Below are 27,818 nucleotides of genomic sequence, written 5' to 3'. Positions count from 1 at the left end.
ACAGTCCTCCATTGTGCTGATAGATATCACTTTCTAGAACACCAGAATCCTGTGCTTTACTGCACTCACAACAGGACTTTTACAAACTTTCATACACTGTTTAAACTGTTTAAACCATTACAAATCATTGTACCTTATTTACAGTACCTCAAAGAAACACTAATTCGAATGGACACATTGGTTGCCTGGGTTTGCCAAAAATACAAAACCAAAAACCAAAAATACAACCAAACAAAAATACAACCAACCAAAAATACAAAAAAATAAAAAATAAAAATGTAGTGCAGATGCACTGCAGAGAATAGCTTGGCTAGAAAAATATCTCACCGTTAGGGGTGTGCTACTCATATGTTTCCTCCAGGAAACAGTTAAAGCAATAAATGCATCTGCATCTGTGGGGCAGTCCTGTCTGATCATTTCTATAATCCTTGTCAAAAACAATGCTTGATTAATTCAGTCACTTGAAATAATAAAATCATGGTAGTTCCCAATTGAATTGAAGACATCAGACCTCCTCCACAATCCCTCATTGCACCTGCAGTCTTAGTGTCTCTTACTCGCATGGCAGGAAAGTGTCAAGAGAGATCACATGACAAGCTTGTATGGACAAAAGACTTGTGCTATGTATGAAAGCTTGTTGTTAAAGGTTACCTGGTTGGTAGAAATTAGGGGAGAGCTCGCTAGCAACTGCCCTGGCAATTTCAGATTCGTGTAGAGCAGCATGAGCAGCCTGGTCTGCAGCCTCACTTTTTGTCCTGGCATGGGCCGTTCTGTAGGAACACAAAGAAAAACAACATTAGAATTTCAGGGTGAGTTGGAAGAAACGACAAAAAGTGACAGAAATCATAGTTGTGATTGAAACCTGGTTTTCCTCACACATATACAACACGTAACTATAAAGACCCTTTGGTGTCATTGTATTTGTACTTTCTTTGGAAGAAAAGACAAAAAGTGACAGAAATAATAGTTGTGGTTGAAAGAAATAATAGTTGTGGTTGAAACCTGGTTTTCCTCACACATATAAAACACATTACTACGAAGATACAAGGACACTTTTCAAATTCTTGCTAACTCACTATGAAAGAAAATACTGGTCTAAGACTTTACTGCTATGACATGCATGTCCATCTATCTCAATTCTCCTCCATCCATCCCTCTCTCTCATCATCATTGACCTGTATCACTTGGCCTGTCCCTCTTGGACATAACACACCTCCTCGTGTGCTTCTATCTCAAATCCAAATCCTGATTTTCCAAATGGAGCACAGCCACTACCGGGCAGGGCCTTAATCCAGTCTAGAGCACTGCACTACTGCTGAACCGGAGGGGAGACCTTCCCAAAACGCACACAAATGTAAAAACACATGATACTTTAAGTCTCTTATGAAAGCAGAGTAAAATCAGGTAAATAAATAATTGCAAAGCTAATCAATTTATATAAAATGAATATATATACAAAAATAAATGGCTCAAAACAAATTCCAAGAATTTTGAAATAGAAATGAAACAATCAATACTATACATGTCCAAATGCCAGCGTGACGAAAGCTTGTTTCCACATCTACTATACTATGCTGGTGTTCAAAACCAAAAGGCAGATGAGTAATATGTTTTGGGATCAATGTGAGCTTAGTGCTAGTACTGTGAGGTATTATGGGAGTGTACCACGACGAGACTGACAGAGACTGGGGGGGTGACCCGCTTAACAAATCCCCTGAAAACTTTGTACACAAACATTAAAAACAATCTGAGAGTCATAAGTGTAGGAGGTGTGTGTAGCAGTGCGTGCAGTGGGCAGGGGGAATGTTTCTACCTGCTCCCACCACAGTTCCTTAAAAAAATGCAATGATAGAAAAAGCATTAGTTAAAGCCAGTGAACTAGTCACGTCAGTATAAACAGAAAGTGAATGGAAGCGACAACACAACATGAAATGCAAGGATTGACATGGGCTGTACAAGTATCATGTAAGTATTGACAGCTGTGCCTCTTGACCTGCTTAACCTCACTCATCCGTCTTCCTTTCCCGCGTTTTTTGACCACAGTCTCTCTTATTCAATCAATGCTTTTGTTTTTTATCCATCTTCAGACATCTATTGACACTGCATTCCCTTATTCCCCCACGTCCCCGCACTCTCTCGTCCCTCCATGCGTCTTTGTAAGAATGACCCCAAGGGACAGATGTCTCTATTTTTGACTTCTTCTCTGTCCTTGGACTGTCGGCTGTGCTGTTTTTGACAAGCTGAGTCATAAAAATGCATGAGGAGCCATATGCTGGTGTGAAAGATGGACAGTTTCCTCTCCAGAAATAAGTCCCTGCATTGCCCACAGACAAAGGACACACTCAGGTTGTATTTATGCACAATAAAGGCTCCAGAAACCACTGACCAGCTGGAGATAAATATTCAGATTACAGGATTCTTAACAGTAACTCATAGTCTAAGCAACAATGCTCCGTCTCTTGCTACAATTTAAAACAAACAAGTAGGAATTTATCTGATGCGGCTAAAAGCAGATGTAGCTTCATCGTCTAACCTAAAATCACTGTACTGTCATTAAAGCCTTCCAGTTACATCACACTATTGACATGCATCGTTCCAACATCCACTTGCAACACATGCTGCCACAAGGAAAGACATGTTTCTATTTGTGCAATGTGCAACCAAGTGAAAGGAGGTATGGCTGCATCATGGATGTATACAGCATGCCCAGGACATATCCTAAAGATATTAACAGTTCCCTTTGAGGTAGAGTGGGCATAGAGGAAGGAATGCAGTCTGGTGGTGGGAGGTGACAGGCAGAGAATGATGGGGGTAGAAGGTGTGATAGAGCAGCGGGACAAGACGAGAGTGAAATAGAAGGCGAGAAAACATGGGCATGTGGAGAGGAGAGGCGAAAGGGTTGGTTCTCTTCCTGGGACTGCAGAATTTCATTGTACACTAGACACACTTTTAATCCTAGCAACTGACATCAACACCTTCCACCGTTAACTCTGCTTTTAGCTTTGAGGGAAGTATCTAGCTCCTATTGACTAAACACTACACTGGGTTCACCAGTTATCCTCTAACTTCATATGTGCTGTTTCGTGTTGGTAAGTGCACATATGTGGTGAAAGTAAGTCAAACCCGTGGCTGTAAAATCAATACAATAGTAGTGGAAAGTAATTGCGTAGGTAATTAAAAATTGAGTAGGGAAATAATTATCTGTGGGTGCATCACTACAAATGTCCCAACACGTTACTAGGAGTCATTTAAAATACTCCACCCAAAGAGACGAAAGCCGAACAAAGACAGTTTGGGTAGGCAATAATATGCAAGCTCACGACTGACCTTTAAAAAAGTTTGGAGTTCTATAACTTGTCAGACAGTCTGCAGCATCCCTACTTGCGGCTGAACTGTCTCTGAATATAAAGCAACACCTGTTCATGTTTAGTATTGCGCTGTGCACACGACCCAGTCTTTTTGAGTGCTGGGGATTGGTCCAAGCAAATCAGGGTATTTAAATCCAAAAAAGCACCTGCTTGCACAAATGCAAATATTGCACACACACATACACACACAGTTTGTAAAACTTTGGACAAAGTATAGAAGGGAGGAATCACTTTGAAGCAATTCCTCTTGGACTAGAGCTCCATTTCAGTGATACTCCATTTGATGATTACTGAGATCGCTGCCGGTTTCATTACTGTGACAAAGTGCTCAGTCGGTTTGGCAGCCAGTGCAGTGGATGCTCTTTCTCTCTTTGGAATGCAAGCCTGTGTGTCTGAGGAAAAAGGACAAGTTAAACAAATGGGGAAAATGATGAACAGCCCTGATCATGGATAAGGTATGGAAATGAAAGAAGGAGAGAAAGACAGAGCTGAGCGGTGGTACAAATTGCCCCTCTGAAGGCTCCTGAGTATTTAGAACTGCCGAGCTATGCATGTCAGCCTCTCTAATTTTACTGTAGGGTTAGATTTCAAACCCTAAGGTTTCACATACAGCACCGTGGTCTCCCTCAGAATGCAGTACAGTGTATTAAGTGCCTGTTGTGAGTGAACGTGTGACTGTGTTTGTGTCTGCACATTCTCCCAAGTGTCCATCACTCCCCAGGATATAACCTATTCCAGAAACCTCTCTTACAATTGCTGACACAGTTCTATGCCCTTCTTTGCCTTTTGGGTGGCTCCACCCCTCCTTGCTTCTTCCAACTACATACCCCTCTCCTCTTTCTCTTTTCCTCATCTTCTTTCTCCCCATCACCCCCCCCAGTCCAAGCTTGGTAACTGGAATGCTGACTGGTACAGTATACAATATGATACAAATTAGTCTCGCCCCTGTCTAAGGTAAACATCAGCACTCAACAGTCAACAGAGCAAAAGAAAAGTACTATATTTTAAGAGTCATATTTCAAAAATGCACCAGTGAAATTATTGTTCTGAGTTCACAGGTCTGCTTTACAAATGAATGTCATTAACGGTGCCTAGGTCCACTTCAGCAGCTGAGAACAATGCAGAAAGTCTGGAAAAATTACCATTTAGCTGTCTCTGCAAGTAATATGTCTTGAATTCCTGGATGGTGTTAATACAGGATTACTCAAGCATGACTGACACCATTAGTAATTACCTAAAACTGACTCCTGAGCTGAGGTCTGGAATCATATTACCAGGGACTGCATTGCTGGGGAACAATGGCTGCAGTAAATGAGGATTTAAAATGTAAGACAGAGAGGTTGTTATGATGAGAAAAGCTAACTTTATCTTGGAAAATGAGGCATGCTACTGTGTTATAAGAGCATCAGGACATGGTCTAACAGATAGCAGGCAGTTAAGCGTTCTGTACTTCAAGCATTTCACTTCTAACGACCTCCTGGTGATGTGTCAGGCCAGGGCTCTGCGCTTATCTCACTTCTTTCTCCATTCTATTCTTTTACTCCTTTCTGTAAAAGCACAGACACACACACACACACACACACGCACACATATACACACACACACACACACTTAAAAATAGAAAAGCAGCATCAAAAATCAATACCACTCACCGAGCAGCCCAGCATAAACAACACCCTTTTTGAATAAGAAATCTAAAAGCTTTTCCTCATATTTCACTTAACCTACCATCACACAGTGTGCACATAAAGTGATCAGTCACATCATTGAAAGCACCTGCCCAATAAAGTCTCCTTCTGTCGCCAAGACAGCTTCAACCCATCGCGGCCGAGTCCACGTGAATAAAAAGAAAATATGATTCACCAGGCCAGCATCTTTTCTTCCATTGCTTCATCATCCAGTTCTGATGATCGAGTGCCCACTCTGACCGGCGTATGGCTATGCAGAGCCATACGCTGCAATATGCTATGTATTTTGACACCTGTTGATCATGGCCAGGGTTACATTTTCAGACATTTGTGCTGCACTAGCTCATCTGTGGGATCAAACCAGATGAAGTACCCATGGCTCCTCATGTACGTCAATCAGCCTTGGGTGCACCTGTCACCAGTTCTCCACTTGTCCATTCTTACACCACTTTTTGTCCTAAAATTGGTCCAAGAAAGGACTGCGTACAGACAAAACCCCACATGCCCTGATGTTTCGGAGATGCTCTTACCAACTCATCTAGCTTATCATAATGTGGCGCCTTCAAAGTCTCTCAGATTGTTACGCTTTTCCATTTCTCCTGTTTCCAACATATCCAGTCCAACATTGCGGTTGGACTGGTTCCACTGTCGCAAGACGATTATTGTTAACAGTCTCTTCGCCTGTCAGTGGTTGTCATGTTGTGAACTATCTGAGTATACACAGTATACACAGAGAACTGCTGCAGCATAAATGATAGGTACAGGCACTAGAACATGGTGTGGTAAGATGAACAACACTTGCACGAATGAAAGCATAACACAGGCTGCGGGAAAATAGGACAAGACAATAAGTAGGAAACAATACATGACTGTCTTGTAATGAATAGATCTGTCAGACCGTAGAAGAAAAGGACAAAGAAGAAAGGATGGGAACATACTGATCATATCTAGAGACTCCCAAGAGAAAAGCAAGCAGCTGAACAGCAGTAAATGCACCATGCTCTATAACAACATTAGACTTTTGGAGAAATGCTTATTTTCTTTCTTGCCAAGAATTTCATGAGAAGATTAAGATCACTTTTGTGGCTGTACAGCAAACATAAAGCTAGAGCTATAGCAGATGGGTAACAGTAAGGGTGGCAACAGAACACAGCAAGCCTGGCTCTGTCCAAAGGCAATGAAGTCCACCCACTAGCACCTCTACTGCTCATGTGTTTTCTGTGTTGGGCAGTAAAATATTATCCAGCTGTAGCATAACCGTTTACAATTACAAAGAAACTAGTTAATTTAATAATGTGAGGGTTGGCCTGTTATCAGAAGTTTGATGGATGCTTGACATCAGTTTGGTCTTTGTGACGGGACTTGCTCAGCATGTGTTAGTTGTTGCTGCCACTAGTTTGTTAATGTTGCTGTGACTTTAGTTACAGCAGTTGGAGGCTGTAGTGAAAGAGTAGCAGAGTTTGGCTCCTGTGTGGCAAAGATTAGTTCTGCACCAGCAGCAGCTGTTAACGCTAACTTTGCAATTTCTCATGTCACAAAGTAAAGCAGTGAACATATTTTACTGTGTTTAGCAGGGTTACACATTTAGAAAAAAAGAAGAAACTATAATATAACTTCACATTAGATTTCCATGTATCCTGAAATAAGGCATTGATCATGTTTACTCCTGATGTAAAGGCTGTACAGACAGATTGAAAACCTGCTTCTTAACACTGATTTCTGATCACATTTCGGGGAAGAAGAATAAGTAGAATCAGTTTTGATTAAACTGAAAAAAATCCTCATACTTATACAGAAATTTTGGCTGTGGATTACAAACAGACCTAATCTCCCAGTGGTGCTCTCTCTACTCAGGAGCTCTGGGCTGAACCCTCCTCCAAGACCTCAGATAGCCTTCATTCAGATACACACTCGCCTAATGTGTTCAGTGTATAGTGGTACTTCTTACATACTGCGAAAATACATAGAATAAACTGAAACATTGTTCTTGTATATAGCTACAGATAATGGCACAAAAAGCTAAACTATAAACTGAAAAAACAAACAAACAAACAAAAAGAAACAGAGATGTGACCCCCGCAGTTTTGAAGCTTGGAATTTATTTTGCTGTTTTTTGAACATCGTTAGCTACAGTTGTCAAAAAGAAGGTAGAAGGTAGAAGAACATTTGTTCATCAAACTAATGTAACCTAAACCTCTTTATACCACTGTATAAATAATTAAAAAAAAATATTAGGACACTAGTCTCTCATGTTACATATACTACATGTTAAGTCACTTGACCTCAGTTAATGTTTTGCGTGTGTGTGTATGTGTTTTAAAGCTCAAATAACTGACATGGAAATACAATAATACATTTTACTGTATTCTGCATTGTGGTATTCTCACCTGTATTTGTATTGTATTGTTTAGTATTGTGCTTTCAAAGTGAACCTGAGGATGGGATCAGCCCATTTTTTATGTTGTCAGAAGCTAGTATCTGTATGTGTTTACAAGTTGCTAGGAAACCAAAGAGTTGCCAGTTTAAGCAACTTAACCCAGGGAGGTTGTACATCACACTCACACACATACACAAACCTGTGTGTGCAGACACATGGCTACTGTGAAACAAATCACAACTTGGTGTTAGATTACTATGCAAACACTACATGACACACATACAAATACAGACACATGCAAAAGCTTTCAACTTCCGTACACCTTAGAAACATGGGCTACTTCTCAAGCAAATGACTCTTAATGCTAATTGACTTGCACATACAAAAATAAATAATCTGCATGAACAGTTTACAAGGTCCATTACAAAGATCAGGGAATCAGCGTGAGAAAAGGAGAAGATCTATGATATGTGTAATCTATTGTAAATCTGAAGCCATGCATGATACACGAGCCTTGAGGGAATGACTCAAATGTTGAACTAATGGCGCCTCTTGTCTCTGCTCCTTTATTAGAAAAAAAAAATCCAACAAATGGTTGACATGATTATGACGATGGTGAGGCAGTAACCATGGCAACCAACAGAGATACTTGAGCAAGCCATCCAACCAGGCATCTGGCCTGTATTGGTGAATGTGCAAATGTACAAACCCACCAAACAGCCTACTATATAACAATAGTCATGCATACACATACACACACGTGCACAAACTATCACGGACACGCATACACACTACGACTCTTTTATAAGTACTCTGTATAAGTAATATAAATCCACTTTAACAAAATAATAAAGCACCATACTTCTCAACTTAGCTAAAAACAAGGCAACACAAATACAGAGAAACACACACAAACAGCCACTCCTCTGATCCGAAGCCGAACCTGTGTGAGTAAAGGCCACATTGCCTGGCAACCACTTGAGCTTAAGGAATAGTTTTAATTATGGTCTGTAGTCTCTCTCTATCAATCTCATGCCACTATTCAACTCACTGTCTACACATGTACACTCTCGCTCACGCACAACACTGTACGCACAACCATCAATTTCCTCTTCAGTGCCCACAAAAGAAGCATTAGGTTACATCTGCCCACAGCTGAGAAATTGTGATGCAGTCTTTGCACATCCAAACAATCTTTTACGGTTATATTTCATCGAATCAATAGAGGAAGTGCAAAACAACTCATGCATAAGCCAAAAACACAGTATGCACTAATGTCTGAGTATTATTAATTGCAAATGTTAGTGACACTATGTGTATTATAGATTAATCCAGTTCATCGTTGTGCAAAAGTTCCAGTGATTGATAAAATGCACCCATTGCACTCTTCTGTCCACATCTACACAAAATCCTTTCCATGCATCACAAACACAGCCACACACACACAGTATTATCTATACATGTGAGTGGTTGCATGCTTTATGAAGGGATTCTGTGTGGGAAAGCAATACTCCAAATCAGCAAGAGAAGTGATAATTCCACAATCCAATCCAAGAACATCTGGAGTGAAAGCGGCCTAGCTAGCCAATCACAGTGGCTGAACAGATTTAGTGGGGCACATTAGTATCCAGAGATTAAAGAAACACTGCTGTGGTAGTCAGTAAAAAAAGCGTTGCTCCAGGCAAAACAAAGAAAAGTGAAACGTGTCTGTTCTCTGTGGTTTAAATATGCTGATGATTGCCATTTTGGCTGACTTCACTATTTCTATCATTCTTTACTGTATGCGTGTATTTAAAAATGTAATTGAGTAATTTTTATTTATATTACATGTTTGTACCGTAATATTTTTGCACAAGGACGGTTAAACAGGGTAACACACAAAACTCAACATAATGTAACAGACCACCAAAATAGACAGCCGACCGATGTAATTGTACAAATAAATAAAATTCAATAACATTGGCTGTTTTGGGGAAAACAGTATGCTCCACTTCTCCATTGCGTATCATAAACTATGTCATATAAATAATGTCACAGTCTACATGGCACATGGCACTACATGGTACTTTGAGGAGTTCCTAGCAGTGGTGGCATATTGTGCGCTGAGCACAGAGCACAACATGAACAATAACTTAATTACAAAACTTAGTCAACAGGTTTTCATTTTATTACTTAAAATTCAGCAACTGTTGCACTTTCAGCCACATTGTCAGTGCGATGATAAGGCCATTGTTACAGACTCTATTTCTGCCTGATTCTCATCACCAGTGGACTCCAGTGTGTTTAGTACTCACATAAATGCAAATATAGAATGACATAAGCTGCAAAGGAGTGCACCTTGACATTTGGGATTTTTGCACAATTTCTTGTCACATCAATTCCCAAGACAACGGAGTGCACGCACACACACACACACACACACAAGCAGCACGAAATCCTCTGAGACTTTTGTTGCTTAGTGAACAGAAGCATTTGCACTCATTATTTCTGTGCATCTGAAATCACAGCGTGTCTAATACAGCAGTTAACCCACTCCGCTGAATCTGACTGTCATTTATCTTTCTTACATACACAATTACAATTAGACATGATTGAAAGTAAAAAAGACAGAAGCAGTGGATCATGTTTGTATTTAAAAATGAAGTTATCCCACTGTAGGAAACTCTTCACATGCTCAGTTAGAAAAACACTGTAGAGGAAACAGAGGAGTGGGTAAGACTATCTGTACAAGGAGTATAAAGTCTTTCATGATCGCAGGTGAGTTATTAGAGTGAGTTAACCTTTGTATAAGACTCTTGGACGCCCCATAAATCCCTTCTGTGCCCCATGTGTCTACCTGTTTGCCTGGCTGACTCATCCCAGTCTTTCTTGAGAAGCATCAGAAAACATTTTCTGAGAGATTACAAGTCACAGCTGATCCATCAAATCCATCAGACTTCCTGCATTACTCACTTACGTCAGGTGGTCGTGATTAGGTTTTGCAATGAGGTACCAATGGAATCAAGAACACAATATGTTCTATATATGTTCTTAAAAACACAAAGATGATGATTTAATTCTTTTAAAAAAGGCTCAGCTGGATTTTGTCTGATCTTTCTCTTCTTCTTCACTTCTCTGGTTTCGTACATTTACATCTTCCAGGCTGCCATGTATAACAATATTTAATGATAATATAATAAAGTACAGAATAAGAGGCCATTAGAAGTTGGCATTTGATTGCACTGCAGGTCATTTGAAAGCTGCTCAACTATTTCATGATGCACGTGCCATTCCATCAGCTACGTTATTTATAGCTCTTTCGTATGTACTAGCTGGTACATGGGGCCAGTTATTTTATGTGGGTGGACGAGCATTTGATTCTGTCAGCAATAAACTGGTGTTACCTCACACCATCACATTGCATGTAATATGAGATATGTAAGATCATAAATACAGTATAATGTCTCGTGTGACAAGTTTTACTGATGATTCAGATGGCTGTTCTTGACAGATGACAGTTCTTTCCACCGCTACAGATTCGCTTCATTGCTTCTTTGTTTATTTTCATTAGTTTATTTAGTTCATAAAGGGATTTATTTGACATAGTTTACTGTATATAAAGTACCAACATGGCCCGCATGCAGGCACAGACATAGACAAAATGAACCCAAACACCTCTACTCTTTTTTTAAGCTGACAAGTCACCGTCAAAATGGAACTTTAGATGATGTGTCGGGATTAGTTTGTTCACATGTTGAAACACAGGGTGATGTATAAGTCTCTTTAAAAGGGGCAGCTGGTCAGGGGCTGAGGCCATTCCACAGCAGGTGATAAACAAACACCTCTGGACACGGACGTACCAAACACACACACACACACACACACACACACACAAACACACCGCATACACTTCCTCTGTTGTCTTGCCAAATAGCAACCTTATCTCATCTCTCCCAACCAAACGCACACATACACAAAGGTTCTCCCATTCTCTTTAAATCTTTGCCTCCCGTCTATATGGACCCCACCCCCGCCACCACACACACAAACACATGCATTTGGCTGTGATGATAATGTCAGTGAGATGGTGGGCTTCTATATCAGTGGTGGGACCGGTATATATTCCTGGCTGGTGCTGATAAGCCAACTGATGCCTTGCCTTATTTAGTCAGTACTCACTGCTGACACACTAGTAGAGTAACACACACTGCATGCACTCTGACTGTAAGTGTTTGTCTTTGTGTGTGTGTGTGTGTGTGTGTGTGTGTGTGTGTGTGTGTGTGTGAGGGAGAGAGAGAGGGATTCCTGTGTGGAGAGAGAGAAGGGTTCTTTACAATAAATGTATATAGATATATCAAATATGGAAGTTGTTTAGGAGTTAATTACGAGCCATGGAGCCATTATTGTATGATGGTTTCATATTTACAGTCTGAAAATATATCAAACATTTTACAGCAATGATGTCATAATTCTTGCTTTCAAACTTTATATACATAACATAGAATTGTTTTTACTAAAGATGACTGATGCCATTACTTTACATAATACTAATATTAAAAACATACATTATGTAAATTAAAAACAAACTCAGTTGAGAATTACATTAGTTCAAAACTAAGTTCAGCCTTTGGTCATGCACACATGCCAGATCTGCAAAGGTTCCACCCAAATATGTAATCCCCCATCTGTAAAGTAAATTTCATGGTATTTGCTTGGTAAATGTGACAGAAGTGTGAAAAAATAAAAAGTAGAAAGAAATTGTATACAGCATAACACATAATACTGTAGTTTGTAAACTTGTCAATGGTATAAACTCAGTGACTTATCTCAGTTCACAGGCCTCTGACACACCCCAGTCACACACACGGGCATGGGCAGAGAGAAAACTGAAAGTGATGTGTGTGCAGTACTTTTACTCAGATAAGTGTGCCAACATAACTGTGAATGAGGGACAGAGAACTCCACTCCACTCCACTCCACCACACTAGCTCTCTATTGATTGGCTAATCACAAGCATGAGGTCATCAGCTCCACCCCAGGGGCTAATGGGATAGCTCCTCTTCACAGTGGTTCAGTAAGGAGGGTTGGGTGCGATGTCTCTGTTGTCTTTTTGATCCAACTCTCTTCTTTTTTTTATTAATTTCTGTCCACTTTCAGACTCTGCAGAAACCTCTTGGTCAGAAAAACGTTCCACATCTCCCATCTTATCCCATCAAACTATAGCCCGTGGCTCTCTCTCTTCTATCCATTGATGCTTTCTCTGCCTCTTCGGATGCTCTGTCTCCCTCCCCTTCCCACTGGGTGCACTCCACATTCAAAGACAGAGCATCACGTGACTAGAAGCGGATCGATAGGGGTGCATCTTTTGCCATGCACTGTATGAAAAAACTTACATAACCTGCATACAACTGCCCCAGTCTGCCATTCTGCATTAACACAGTCACACTCAAAAAGAGCTTGTTTTGAGATTTCCAGCAGCATATGATGGAGCGGCACGTACCAGTCGGCAATTTGATCACTCACCACAGTGAAAGGGACCTTGTTCGTGACCATAAACACTGTATCAGCTTGAATGCTTTTACTGTTGTTGCCTTAGCACCATGCATTAGGTCATGTATTTCCTTCTACTGTCAATGTTGCTTTAATGTACAGCAAAAGAAATCAGATGGCTCTCTGTCCCAACATTATTCATTTTTCTCTTTGGGCTTTACAAAAACAAACATTAAAGATGTATAAAGGCTTATTAATACTAAGCATGTTAAATGCATATTATGTAATCTGCATACATGCATTCAGTCCTAGTATGATGTTTCTTTATTCCTGTAAATGCCTAGTTCTGAGTCATTGTATTGAGTCATTTATTCACTCCCTTGAGTGTTGTATGGTATTGTTTTGTTTAGCCTACAAAATATTAAAATAAAGAACTTAAAAAAAAATTTTTTTTTTGACCTTCGGCTTATCCTGTGAGTTCAGGGTCGCCACAGCGGATCGTTTTGTCCACATGTTGATTTGGCACAGTTTTTATGCCGGATGCCCTTCCTGAGGCAACCCTCCGCAAACTCTACCAGGCTTGGGACCAGCACTGCACGGCCTGGGGATGGGGATGGGCTGTTGGGGGTCTTTCCCAAAGACAATTTGACATGTGGTTGGGAAGAGCGGGGCACGAACCTCTGACCCTATGGTCAGTACACAGCCACTCTACCAACTGAGCCAAAAGGATATTTACTATAAAACACCCAATAGAAAGTAAAGCTCCTTATTGTTTAACTAGAAAAACAGCCAAAAGGAATAAATAATAATAAATAAAATCTGAAAATGGTTTTATGGAGTTCACCACTTTATTTTAGATTAAAAGATTAATACACTCTTAAAACTATATATGTAATTTAATTTTAGATGATTAGATCCATTTTCTCTTGCTACAGAGATTATTGACTTGGTTAACCTGCTCCCAGAGTGCTTATCCGGATTATGTCACCTAGAGATGTTTTTTAAACTACAACCTACAACAATAGCAAACAAGTTAAAAGACATTGCTCTTTAACTCCAACTGCTCTAAGGAAGCAGTTTCAGACTTAACAGTAACAGAGATTTTGCTCTCAGTGAAACTAGCTTAAATAAAAAAGTAATAAGCTATAATTAGATATTAGTGTATTTTGATTATCTAATAATTATTGCATAATTTTAAATGAAAATGCTCTTTTTGTTGTTTGTGACAGTAAATGAAATATATTTGGCTTTTGGGTTGTTGTTTGAATGAAACAAGAATTGGTTTCATTTATCACATTGGTTTATAGGAAATTTCAATATGATTCAATATAACATTTTCAATATGATTTGAACATTTTGTGGTAAAAAGAGTTATTCAATAATCCAGAAAAAAAACACACCTACAAAATTAATAGCATTCCAGAGTGAAACATCTGGAAATAATATAATTGCATCGGTACTTTTACACTTGCGTTATCATACATGCAAATTTATGTGAATCTCTGAAACCATGGGATGTTGAAGTGATGCTTCGTACCCTGAACTGTGTCCCAGTAAGAGAGAGGCTTTGAATGAAAAGGTCACATCTCATCCACCTGTTAAGAGCAGTTGCCACATCAGAGCAATGCTTGGCAGGAAGAGCAGGTATCATTAGTGCGCACACAAGACGCACTTGGCATGGGAGCAGGTATGACTATATTGCTCACAAACATGAAGTCACAGACACACAAGTTATTCCCTCTCTCACACACACACACACACACACAGAGAGGCAAAGAATACACACGCATAGAAAAGATGCCTGACCCCTCTCCCTGGGAATGAAAGATATGGGCAGAGAATAGAAACAGAACCCCTTTCCAGGGATGATCACACTGGCTTCACAAAAGCCTTGACCGTTGTTGAAGTACAAAGGTCGGAGCTGTTATGGGACTCCGCTTACACAAGAGTGAGTCTTCAATCAGATGAGGAGATATTTGTCAAACTGGCAACTGCTTTCACTAGTCAAATAATGGTGGGTTTACACAGCACACACCCACACACACATACAGAGGCATGAACGAACACACACACACACACACACACACACACTCATAAACACAGTACCTGGAAGCTGCTATTTCCACTTTACTCCTGGCAATGGCTGCAGCCCTTTGTGCCCCTTCCACAGCCCGATCTACCTTCTCTTTGGTTTTGGGGTTCTTAAGAGGAATCAACTGCTTCCTTATTCCACGCACCAGCACGTTATTTTTGTACTTCCCTTCTTCTTTGGTGCCATCTGGGAAAACAGTGCATCCGTAACCATGGCGCTTGTTGTTAAGCCATTCTCCCTCATACTTCATCCCATTGGATCTCTCTGAAACACCAAATCCATTACGCTTGTCATTCTTCCATTCACCCATGTAAGTCTCAGTTGTGGTGGCATCCACATGGTCCTCCTGAGGTAGGTCCTCATCTGGCAGCTCGCCGTCACCAATGGATATGGTAGAGTTGGCATCACTGGAGCTTATGCGGCTCATGGTGGCATCGCTGCGTGCAGAGCTGCGTTTGCTGGAGATTGAGGTCCGTGAGTCAGACTTGCGCAACTGCCGGAGGCTCCCAAAGAGTGAACCTCGGCGGAACAGGCCTTTCTTCTTGCCAGTGACAACCTCACTATCTGAGTGGAAGTTAAGGACAAAGCCCCCACGGCTGCCTGTTGGCGTGTCTGCAGGGGAGGACAGGTCCTGGAGCACGGCTCCATTACTCTGCTCAGAGCGCAACGAGGCCAGAGATGTACGAAGAGGAGAGCGGATGACGGTGGCCATGCCATAGGGAACACTCTGTCGCACGCCGTAGCCATGCCGCATCCCACCCATCCACTGACCTTGATAGGTACCTGAGGAACACAAAGAAACAGGTCAAGGGATCTTAAGAAGCAGTGTCTCCTAATCTTTTTAGTGTCATTGGACAATTTAAATGAAGCATTTACTATATGTAACTTTGTATCACATGTCGCATGGTCAAGTGTAATAAGACAGAAAAAATACACAATCTTGTGCAGCAGAAGTATATTATGTTCTTATTTCTATCCTGGTAATAGTCCCAAGACCTTTATCCTGTGACCGGTTTAAGGGTCTTGAACCCTATGTTGGGGAATACTGTTATACAGTATTTGAAAACTCAAACAGGATTAAAACAATTGCAGATTACATAGTTTATCTTACATTATTGTAAAGTGTCATCTTAAAAAAGGTTTTAACTCTATTTAAAGTCGATCATAGTGTATTTACCATACAGAGCCAATTCTTCGAAAGAATGTAAATTGACATGAGTTTGAAACTCCAACTTTGTGGTCGACCGATATAAATAGCATTTTCCAGAAAGATCTTTGACCCTAGACATGAGAAGCTACAGTCTCTTCTATTTTTACATGATTGTGACTCTTATGTTTAATACCAACATTAGGACAAAATAAATTAGGCCTGTCTTGTCTCACAGGGTTTACTTCCACTGTACGACTTCTGGCATGAAAATGGATGGGAAAAAAATGTATTTGTAGTGTTGGTTCAGATGGGCAGTCTGACTGTTTGAAAAGGCTTTAAGGTCATACCTGGGTGACATTTTCCCTCTTAGCTACAGTGACTGTACTTCTTTTAGTAAATGTGGCCACAAAAAGGCGTCTTTCCGTGTTGTGCACCTTGCATTTTGTGGGCTTGATATTCTCTATATAAGCACTGAGTCCTTGAATCAGCATTACATGTGGGAACATGGAGGCGCCTTGCTGTAGGGGTGCCGAGTACGTCAGCTAATAAAAATGTTTTCTCTCTTTCACGTCAGATCTGGGACTATGAACTAAGTCAATCACAGAGATTTGATTAAGATACTGATACTGAGGATCACTTGGGATGAATGTGAATCACTCAGCTATGAGCCTATTTTCAGGCGGCTACTAACTCCCCCACTGCCAGTAGGCATATTCACCAACCATCAGTTTGTCTCTGACAACAGGGAACTGTTATGAGTCACATAATGAGAGGAATACTTCATTAATCCCATTTGGTGCTGCTGAGCCCAGTGAGTATGTGCTGGCCTACTGTAGCTTCTTCAGAGCACCATGTTACAATCGTGATCCTAATAAGACTTGTTAATCCAGTGCTCAAATTTCATTGACCAATTGGGTAAAATAAGCCATAATGGTGAGATTCTAAGAGAAAATGATACAGCAGCCTGGGAAGGAATTTAGATGGATAAACAACATTAGATTAACAGGCTGCCTCTGCACTGCAGTTCAATTAGGCGACCCTGCGGATCAAGTTATCAGGATGTTGCAGGGTCAGACAGCCAGATGTTGTGTAGATCCTTTAGGATCAGCTGATTTCCCAAGCCCATCCCTCTGTAACCATCATATGTGAGGCATTCACTCTGCACCATAAGGCAGCTGTTAGGGGAGGCGATGCTCACTAATCCCCCAATGAGTTGTATGCTTTATAAGCAGAAAGGTCTGTCTGTAAAAGACAACAGGCCCATACTTTTAGGCTGTTGTATTAAGCTATTGGGATGTGATTGTCTTGCTCATCCCTTGCTGCATTTGCCTGCAGACAAATTCAATCTGTGAATGCAATGAGTGAGATAAAAGCTCTGGGAGAGGCCTTGTGCTGACTCATCAGAAAGACTGTGTCCGATGTGCGAATTAATATGGCTGAATACACAGATGAGGAGTCCAAATTGTCACCAAAGGGATTAATATTTTCACTTGTTTCCAACGGACATGTACCAGTTTTAACAAAAAACTAAAAAAAGAAACAAACAAACAAAAAAAGAAACACTTTCAACAGTATGTAAGAAAAAAGGTTGGAAACACTGGAAATTTTTGCAATGGAGGTTCAAATGTGAAAATCACACAGACGTAGGTGATAGTCTGTCTATAGCTAGCTCCAAACGGACTGGTCTGATTTGATTTCCAAACTTCTCCTAGATGCGGCATAGTGCCACTGAGCTGGCAACAGGAACCGCTCTCCTCCCACTGTCAAAAGGAGACGTGCCAAATTAGATGTGCCTTGGAATGAAGGGAGAGTTTTAACTTGGACGGTATCCAACAAGTTAACATTACAAGGGTTCTAAGTGTTAGTTTTCAGGAAGGTGATAGTGCGCAGTGCGCAATCTCAGCTTCTACACAGCTCATATCGGATGTAGATTTATGCATCAATGTGTTTCTATTAGCCTGCTTCACTTTGCGTCCTCAGCAGGCTGATACGCATCATCACTTAAAGCGACACATGTTAAACAAACCCCGGGCCACATGTAAAAGACATGGGGTTCTTACCGCCATCAGCGTAGGTTTCGATCCCATATCCATCCTGCAGCCCATTGCTCCAGGTGCCGTCATATCTAGCAGGTGTGTTGTGGCTTTGCCGGATGCCGTACCGACCCTTAAAACCGTGGCTCCACTCTCCACGGTAGATCCACTTTCCTTTATTCTCCACGCCGAGCCCATGTCGCTTCCCCTGGGACCAGTAGCCCTTGTATGTATTCCCGCTAGGCCAGGTGTACACCCCTACTATCTCAAAACCGTGGGACCAGGACCCGGCGTACTCGCCCTGGCCCTTGGGTCCGGTGCAGATGCCGTGTCCGTGGGCTTTGCCATCCTCCCACCCTCCGCAGTAAGTGCCACCGTCGTCGAAGTCAAACCTTCCGCCCGTCATTCAGATAAACGCTGGAAATAAAGCGGTTCTTGCGCTGCTGCAGACTCAGGCTTCTCCAGGACCGAGGTTGGAAGATCCAGGACCGGTGGTGTGATGAAAGGATGAGCCAACAGGATGATGACTGCAGAGGAACAAAAAATAAAAGAGTGAGAATAGTGGATGGGTACTTCCAGACAGTGGCATGTCATGCAAAAGGCATGCGTAAGTGTAAAGGTATGAATGGTGGGTGTCATTTACCGGAGGCGCACGTCGGGTTCTCCGTTGTGTGTTGCTCTCTCCCCCCTCTCACCCACTGATCACAGAGGGAGAGAGGCAGGCGTTGAGTCCCTACAGAAGAAAGACACCGGGCCAACGGCGACGTCACATCACAGGGACCTCCCACTCTCCTCTCTCCCCCCGCCTCACTAAAGAGCCTGGACGTCTGTTCCCCGCTGGTAAACCCGCTAAGCATTTAGAAGACGCGCCTCATGAAGTCCCACAATAAAATTTCCCATAATATCTACAGAATTATTGTCTATTGTCTGTGGTTTTTAGCTACAATAATATTTATAGGGCACGTTCCGTGAAGTAATTATGGATACTGCTGATATGCACCTGTGTAGGTTTATGGATCATAAGCATTTGTCCAGTATCTAGCACCAACAAGCCTAAACTCTAACCCAAATATTTATCAAATTAGGTTTTTTTGAATATTATCTTCTTATTATTAGAGATATTAATGAGACTTAACCTGATGAGAAGAACAATTGACATTAATTGGATCAAATCAGGTTTGATCAAAATCACACAAATAAAAAACAAAGGTATCTTCAATTCACCGGATTTTAAATGATAGTTATTATCTGCATCCTTGACAGTAATATTTGATGGAACCCCAAGTGTCGTATCAAAGAAATAGATGATAGCGACCTCTGCTGTGCAAATATTGGTATCCCATTGCTGAAGACTGCACAGCATGCAGTCACGTGTGTAGTGTAGAAACTGTAGTATAAGTAAATACTTCCTGTATGTGGTTGAACCACCACCACGAACGACTCGAGCCCTAAAGCTAATCTGAAGTAAAATATATATATATACACACACATATATACACATATATACACACACACACACACACATATATATATATATATATATATATATATATATATATATATATATATATATATATATATATATATATATATATATATATATATATATATATATATATATACATACATACATATATATATATTTATTTATTTTTTTGCAGCTCTTTTGTACTAAAGACACCAATAGACACTCCGAGCCTGTAGGGGGTGTATGATGTTGACTGTGAATTGCTGCACGGCCCTCACTTGTCCCCTCACAGAAGTCTACCAGCAGATAAAATGGCGTCGGAAATCAGCTCTGAAAACCAAGATGAGAAAGCTGCTCTCGTCGAGAAGGAATCAGAAAAAGATGCGCATCAGCAATGTGACAAAGTTGAAAATCCAAGCGAATCAAAGTTAACGCTTTATCACTGGACTCAGTCTTTCAATTCTCAGAAGGTGGGTGGTAAAACGGTTCAGCACCACAGACCAGTAGACAGCTCCTAATCATGGGCTTCATCAGGTTGCTGGTGAAACATGTTTGCTATTGTGAAGGTTTTTTTTCATCCACACTTTTATGCTTTGCCTTAATTCTAACCTGATGTACAACACATTATGTTAGTTATGTTTGTTTGAAATCTGTCAGTTTGTTTAACTGTCACCATCAACGTTTCAGCACCACTGTTTATTGGACAGCTCCGCATTAGATCTTATCTCTTGAACGTACGTTGATGGTTCTAGTGAAGATCTGGACTTTTCCTCCAGTCATGATTTGTGTCAGTATATCCATAACAGAACATATAGTAAAACCATTTAGTACTTCTACGAACACGCAATGAAACACACAGTGTTGTTACTTCATTTAATACTTTGTATAGTTGCGCTTGTTGTTGATGGATTCAATGGGTCTTTACATTAGTTTTAAAAGAAAACCTTGTCCTAGTCCTATTAAAGTGTGAGGTAAACATGATCCTTACCAAATTTAGAAAATTAGCAATGGCTGCATAAAACCTCTGGTGTCAGATTCCCAAGCAGCTAAGTTTGAAACAGAGAAGCCAGTAGCATTGCTTAGGCTGTTATGTAAACCGTCTCTGAGCATTTATATGAGATTTTAGGTGCAACATTTCACATGAGCAAAAAGCAGAAGTGGCGCACAAAGATTTGTTTGTACATCAATTCAAAATGCCTTTAAAGAGAAAAAAATAAATTAATAAATTAATTAAAAATTAATAAATTAATAAAAATTAATAGGCATATATGGGAATTCAATGAGATGTCTACAGTCAAAGCAATTGTTTTTGTTATTCAGGTGCGACTGGCCATAGCAGAAAAAGGTTTGCACTGTGAAGAGTACGATGTGAGCCTACCACTCAGTGAACACAATGAGCCCTGGTTCATGCATCTGAATCCTACAGGTGAGGTACCAGTTCTAGTCCACAATGACAACATCATATGCGACCCAACGCAGATCATGGACTACCTGGAGCAGAACTTCAATGGTGAGACTAAAGAAAGTATGACTGACAGCCCCAGAGGTCAACTAATGATTTCAATACCCTATAGCATAAGCTGAATAGAGTGTGCTACATTTTCTCATACTTTTCTTTTTTTTCTTGTTTTGTTTTTTAAAAAAAGCAACTTTTAGTTACATTTGTTTGGTATTGTGCATGACTGATTTTTTTTCAATCACATGTTCATTCAGTTATTTTATTTCATTTTCCATTTTCTGTTGGGATGCACTGATCCATAATAGCTTTTTTCTAACGGTCTCATCCAGTCACCTTAAAGAGAAAGAAAATCTGGTAAGCATGAAACTATTTAAGATAATAAAATTTGATGTGTTTTAAGACTCAGTGTTTTATAGTCCCCTTTGTGGGTTTAATGAAACAAATATGTCTCTTGTCTGTGGTAGAATTCACTTCGACCTGCTTTGGTTTACTCAGGGAGATTTTTAGGGAAACAAAGACAAACCATCCTTTTCATGCACTGTTCATTTCCAGAAGGCACTCCCAAGCTGGTCCCTGAAGAGGGCAGCACATACTATCACCGAGTGCAGCACTACAGGGAGCTACTGGATTCACTGCAAATGGATGCCTACACCCATGGCTGCATTCTCCACCCTGAGATCACAGTGGACTCACACATACCAGCGTATGCTGCCACATGCATACGAAGTAAGACGGACTGAGATGCACTTCAGTAGTAAAATATCACTTAGTGTTCTTACAATATGTACTTATGGACACATACACTGCATGCTTTATTCTTACTGTTAATGTGCTACTGTTAGGAAGAGAATATATCTCTAGAACATATCTAGAGAATATTTCTATATACTACATATCTGAGGATCACAGTAAAGTTCATAATACCTAAAACCACAGAGTGCCTCATCATGACTAATAAACTTGTATGTTTTTGTGTGACAGCACAGATTGGAAACACAGAGTCTGAGCTGAAAAAACTGGCCGAGCAGAACCCAGAGCTAAAAGACGCTTATATAGCAAAACAGAGACGCTTGAAAGTGAGTTTTTCAAGTTTACAGACTGCTGAATATACAAATCTAGTCTTTTTTGAATGACTAACAATAACTGAAGATTGGGAACACCAATGCTGCCTCCAAAAAACCACTATAAAATAATATTTGATGAAAACTGAATAAAGCCTGGAAGCTGGCTTCTGTTTTACATCGTACAATTGGGATCAGAGCCATTGAAGTGCACTTTTCATTAAACCAGCATGTACCATCTGCAGTAAGTAACAGAGCTGAAAACCAAAGCAGATTCTGTGTTACTGCCGAAGCTGCAGGAGCTGGACTGTTTGGTAATCTGTAAACCATTGTCTGCCACGTACAGACGTTAAGAAAACTAAAACAAAGCAGCTACAGGTACCTTTAATACACCGGTGAAAGCTGGTGAAATGGCCAGAACTAGATTTAGCAGCTAAATTGACTTACCAGATTTTCCCCTAGCTGTTTTAGCAAAAACAGGAAAAAAAATTACCTTTTGATGAACAACCATCTTGGTATTTCTGTCTGGGTCTACACAACTAAATGAGGCAATGGCTAAAAACATCTAAACTCTTGTGATTTAAATAGCAAAATATTAGAAGCTTCCATATCTCAGTTTCTGACACGTAAGTCACATATTTTAATGTATTGAATCATCCACTAACATATTGCTGTATGTGGATTACAGTATAAACAATAGCTGCACAGAGGCACAGACACGCAGCAAAACAGACAAATCTGTTCCCTTTTTGCTGGCCAGCCTGAAATCCTTGAACCGTTTAAACATACATTTCTGTCTAAAATGTGTATCGGAATTAACATTCATTAAAATCTTTTTTGCAGTCCAAGTTGTTTGATCATGACAACATGAAGTACCTGAAGAAGCTTCTGGACGAATTGGAAAATGTGATGGACCAGGTAGAGACAGAGCTGCAGAGGAGGGTGGAAGAAACACCAGGTAACCACAGCACCTCAGCAAACCATTAAAAGCAACACAAGACACTAATATTAAGATGTGTGCTTCTCTGTCCTCATTATCTTAAAGAAGAAGGCAGTCAGTCTTGGCTGTGCGGAGAGTTTTTCAGCATGGCCGACGTCTCCCTGGCAGTCACCTTACACCGCCTCAAGTTCCTCGGCCTCTCCCGTCGCTATTGGGGCAACGGCAACCGTGTCAACCTGGAAACATACTATGAGCGTGTTGTGGAGCGCCCAGCCTTCAGGAGAGTTCTGGGTCACGTCAACAACATCCTTATCTCAGCTGTTCTGCCTGTGGCCTTTCGTCTGGCCAAGAAAAACGCGCCGGTTATTGCCGGTACCACTCTGCTGATAGGCATTCTGGGAGGAGCGACATACCTTGGTTTCCTTTACATGAAGAAGAGGCTGACTGCCTTCAGCTGAGGGAGGTTGAGGTGAATTGGAACACAATTTAGGTGGGGGTAAGAAAGAAAGTGGAAAAGAAAAATGTCACCTACATTAACAAACAAATTTAAATATTCTCAAATTAAAATACTTAGCGGAATATGATCAATTAATAGACATCAGTAATATGTGATTAACTTTCAGACCTTGATTGTTTTATGTGTTGCTGGTTGCACAAAATCCAATTTTAGCAATCCTCAATCCTCAATGACTGCTGCATTACACACCAAAGGTTTGACACAAAGGGCCATACTAGTGTTTCTAACGTGTATTTTGAATCCCAGATATGGTATCTGATATGCTTTTCAAACTCAATAAATCAAGAGTCAGCTGCCCAATAGAATTGCATTCTAGTTGATGTAGCTGTGGATAAATTATGTTGAAAGATGAAATCGTTTTACTATCTGTTCAGTTGGGCACTTGGATTTTATGAGCCATGCAAAAGCAGCTTCATTTACCATTCCTTTGCCACAAATTGAAAATACATATCTATAAACTTTTCTTATAATTGTAGCGTGACACACAAACACCAGACACAAAAAACACCAGTGTGGTCATTGCAGACATCTTTATGTGTACTTAAACCATTATTAACAGTCTAGTATGTTTAATCTTATCACAGCTTTTACATTTATTATGTCTTTGATATCCTGCCTGCTTTCTGTCTGATTTGCCAACAGTTAAGATACTGCACGTTAAACTGTGTGTCTACATTTGACTTGAGACTCTGTAGGAACTTCGTGTTATCATACCTGCCCTCATGTTTTCCAGTATGACCGATGGAAAATAGTTTGAAGCATTGTCTGTGTAAAAACAGCTGAATGAATGCTTATCCAATCTCAATTACACCTTCTCTAGAACATAATATCCAACATCTGACTGAGATTAAACAGCTCTCAAACAATCTGCAGTATTTCCTGTCTATCAAAAATAATTGAGGATGGCAACAAAAATCACAACTCAACATTGAACACGCTATTATATAAGGCAAATATTTCAGGATCTCATCAAAACATGCAGGAGAAAAATGTAGACAGCTAATCACAGTTATGGGAGTCTCAGTGCAAATTTGAATCTACAGTACTTTGTTTACCCAGTCAGTACGTTCAGGCCAAGGCTGACATTCAACATATGGGAAGCTTTGATTTTTACTCGTCTTCACATGGGTTCCAGCCTCACATAAAACAGACACATGCTAGACCTTTCAACAAAGTCTGGCCTTTGTTTTTAGTGGTCAGAGGGCTGGGGAGTGTAGCTGTCAAAGAAATGCCTTACACGTGTTAAAGCCACATGTGAGCTGAGCTGTCAAAAGGAGCACAACCTCATACTAGCGTGTTAGCTCTGGAAAATCTTTCCCTTGTAAATAGCAACCAAAATGACATCATTGTTGCTACAGGATTACTTCACACAGGTGTCACTTTGAGGGAGAAATGATCAAACTTATAAAGATTAAATGCATATATCTTTTTGTTGCCATGCTTTAAACACAAATAAACCAATCCACCTGTTTTGACAAGTGTCATCTTAAATCCTTGGGTTCTGTTCCCACAGATCCCTTACTGAGGACTGTTTGCTGAATCCATGGTGTAAGTTTACCACAGAAACGCCACAAAAAGATAACTTTTAGTAACACAGTATGCTAATATGTATAATACATTCCAGTGGAACTCTATAATGGGACATGATAAGATTGATTTCAAAGCCTAATAACTGTGATAGATAATTATACTTGACAATATGCTGTATATCAGTGAAAGAAGGGGAGTAAAGATGCATGGTAGTTCCCACTAGATGACAGTGTTTCTCCAAACAGCAGTCCTCTCTCTGAGAATTATAGTTAAGAGTGATGGGGCAAGAACACTATGAGTCTGCAGGTTCCAAATGACCTTTTTTTTTTTGAAACCCAATGCTTTTCTTTTAACAATATGCAGGCTGTTATGCATATCATTTTAGCATTGCTGTCACTCGCATGAATGCATTTTTGTGTGGACTGCTGCATGTTGGGTGACATTAGCGGCCAAAAGTGATCCAGCCAGCTGACAAAATAAACCTCTTGTTGGAGCTGGACAGGCTCAGGTATTGTACAAATGATTGGTCCTGACATTTTGATATTCAGTTGTTTAAAATCCAACAGGTGGTTCATAATAATTGGATAAAGTTGTTTGCACACAGATTGCAAAACAACAATGATTTATTTCTTTGTTGCAGAGTCAATATATCATGTAACATAAGAGAAAGCTGTCACCTTATTACTGTATCATTGAACAGTTCTCAAAAACTTGGCCAAAAACTTACAACAAAATATTTGAATTGCTCTAAACACTGCGTCACATGTTTATAAGAGGCTCTGACATTTTTGATAAATTCGGAAAGATATTTAAAGGACATGTTTCAAATGTTTATACAAAATGCTCACTTGCTTGGCTTTACTGATATGGGGATACCGGCCTTAGCAGTTCTCTTAAATCCATTATATGAGGCAAGTTTCCTCATTGAACTTGAACTATCAATCATAATAATTCACCGGGCAAAACAAAGTTTTGAAATGTTTAAATTGTGACATCTCCAAATTGCAATCTGCAGGATTAAGATCAGTTAGGGACTTGGACACATCTACTAAATATTTTTTGGGGGCCAGATTCATAAAGGGAGTTTGAATAAGATAGGTTTACATTTATTATAGGTGATGTGATGGCAACTACTGTAAAAATCTCTAATTTGGAGCCCTTCAAGCTGTATCAGTAAGTTGCAATTATGTGATCAACAGTGAACTCAGCTTGGAAATGTGCTGAGCCTGTTGTCACAACTTGTAATTTAACAAATTTTACAAAGTTTTAGGAAAGCAGAGCCATCATGATGCTTTTATGGAAAAGCCTAACAATGGGTCACAATACTGTAGAGCAGTGGTTCTCAATGCAGATCCTGAAGGACCCCTGCTCTGTTTGTCTTATAACTACCCACTCTTCATTACAGTGCATGGATCAGGTGTGTTCTGCCAGTCAGCAGCTCAAAGATGTCAATTCACTTTGTCTTTCCCCATTCCACCCTCATCCAAAATTGTGTCTAAATGAACACACCTGATCCAGGTAATCTGTGGAAGGCAGGACAGGTGTGGTTGGGAGAAAAAACAAAGTAGGGTCTTTGAGGACTGGTATTGAGATATACTGCTTTAGATGATTGTCTGAAGGACTCAAAAAGGCAAAAGTGTAAGACCATGTTTGAAGGTGGAACCATAAGCCTGCTGTCATCATAGAGATCCTTTTTGTCTGTTCACCTGCTTAACCAAATGGAAAGTTGAAAAGGTGAGGTGATTTATTTTAAACAAGACCCCCACCTGAAGGGTTATGGTGGTCTTTTGGACTGTGGGCTGACTTAGATGAACAATGACCTGGACTTGTGAGATGGACAACAGTTTGACAGCTTCCAGGTGCATGCACAGTAGCTTCAAAATGTACCTTGAGACCCCCAGCCAGCCAGGTCCAAACAGTGCGAGAGGTTCTACAATACCAGTGAGACACCATGCAGCAGTTGACATCGTTGATGATGTGGCATTAGCATTGAGTCAGCACAGTACCAAAGATTCTGTTGAACCATAATTTGTAGCCCAACTGGTAGATTATTTGTATTCCCATTTAGAGCGTCTTTAAACCCCCATGGTGTACGTTAGAGATGGTGACTGGCAATGGGTCAGACCACTAACACAGAGCTGTACACCACGTCTTTGCGCCATTTAAATAAACAAAATCAACCACGTCTGAGGACGTCACTGTCTTCCACTAATTCTTTCCCTCTCCCTCTCCCATTTCAACCTTCTTTTCTTATGAACTGTGCTCTTCTCTTTTGATTTTCCTAGTAGTAAGCGTCTACATCAGGGGTACGGGTGGGGTAGTAAGATGTATGTTTTAGGAAAGGAAGCGTTGCATAGAACCCCCCCTGCAGAAATGCACACCCTTAGACAGACAATCAGAAAGTATATAGAGAGATAATGGCTTGTGGTAGAGTGTTTGTGGTTGGCTGAGAGTGATGGACGGAAATAAAAAAGCTTAGTGACAAAGAAGTCATAAACACTGAGTTGAAATGATTTATGTAGATAAAAGACAGCGACAGGTGAGAGGACCTTAGTCAAGGCAAGTGAAACAAAGTAAAAGAAAAAAAAAATCATGAATCTTTGAGGCAAATGACCCACAGATGGAAAGAAATTAAAACCTCTAATATGCAAAAGACGACTAATTAT

General features: G+C 40.3%; 2 protein-coding genes across 4 annotated transcripts in view; one reads left to right on the top strand and one right to left on the bottom strand.

The window, feature by feature from the left end:
- Nucleotides 1–19,076, bottom strand: part of jph1a (junctophilin 1a) — a 31,693-nt gene extending 12,617 nt beyond the window's left edge. For both annotated transcript variants that reach the window (XR_010911742.1, XM_067486541.1), the window contains exons 1-4: nt 18,821–19,076; nt 18,205–18,704; nt 15,009–15,777; nt 652–770 (exon numbers count right to left, since the gene is read on the bottom strand). Coding sequence is in view for 1 of the 2 variants with exons in the window: in XM_067486541.1 (XP_067342642.1) it covers nt 652–770; nt 15,009–15,777; nt 18,205–18,583 (1,267 nt within the window). In the remaining variant the exon portion in view is untranslated. The remainder of the gene's footprint in view (nt 1–651; nt 771–15,008; nt 15,778–18,204; nt 18,705–18,820) is intronic.
- An 822-nt stretch (nt 19,077–19,898) lies between these two features.
- gdap1 (ganglioside induced differentiation associated protein 1) lies at nt 19,899–24,488 on the top strand. Of its 2 annotated transcripts, none has more exons than XM_067486902.1 (6): nt 19,899–20,115; nt 20,966–21,155; nt 21,657–21,830; nt 22,086–22,180; nt 23,009–23,123; nt 23,214–24,488. In XM_067486902.1, the coding sequence occupies exons 1-6, from the start codon at nt 19,957–19,959 to the stop codon at nt 23,561–23,563; spliced, it is 1,083 nt and encodes a 360-aa protein (XP_067343003.1). In that variant the 5' UTR covers nt 19,899–19,956; the 3' UTR covers nt 23,564–24,488. The 2 variants fall into 2 exon arrangements, with proteins under 2 accessions (XP_067343003.1, XP_067343002.1); XM_067486901.1 differs by having other exon boundaries at nt 19,901–20,115; nt 23,211–24,488.
- The last annotated feature ends 3,330 nt before the right edge of the window (nt 24,489–27,818 follow it).

Source organism: Channa argus, chromosome 19 (assembly GCF_033026475.1).
Source record: "Channa argus isolate prfri chromosome 19, Channa argus male v1.0, whole genome shotgun sequence".
NCBI lineage: Eukaryota > Metazoa > Chordata > Actinopteri > Anabantiformes > Channidae > Channa > Channa argus.
The sequence above is the reverse complement of the archived record's forward strand: the minus strand, read 5'-3'. Positions and strand labels throughout refer to the sequence as shown.

Bases quoted from the DNA above. Each gene is read 5' to 3' on its own strand.
- gdap1 (XM_067486901.1), top strand. From the start codon at position 19,957: ATGGCGTCGGAAATCAGCTCTGAAAACCAAGATGAGAAAGCTGCTCTC. The intron at 20,116-20,965 runs GTGGGTGGTAAA...TTTGTTATTCAG, and splicing joins AGTCTTTCAATTCTCAGAAG to GTGCGACTGGCCATAGCAGA. The intron at 23,124-23,210 runs GTAACCACAGCA...ATTATCTTAAAG, and splicing joins GAGGGTGGAAGAAACACCAG to AAGAAGGCAGTCAGTCTTGG.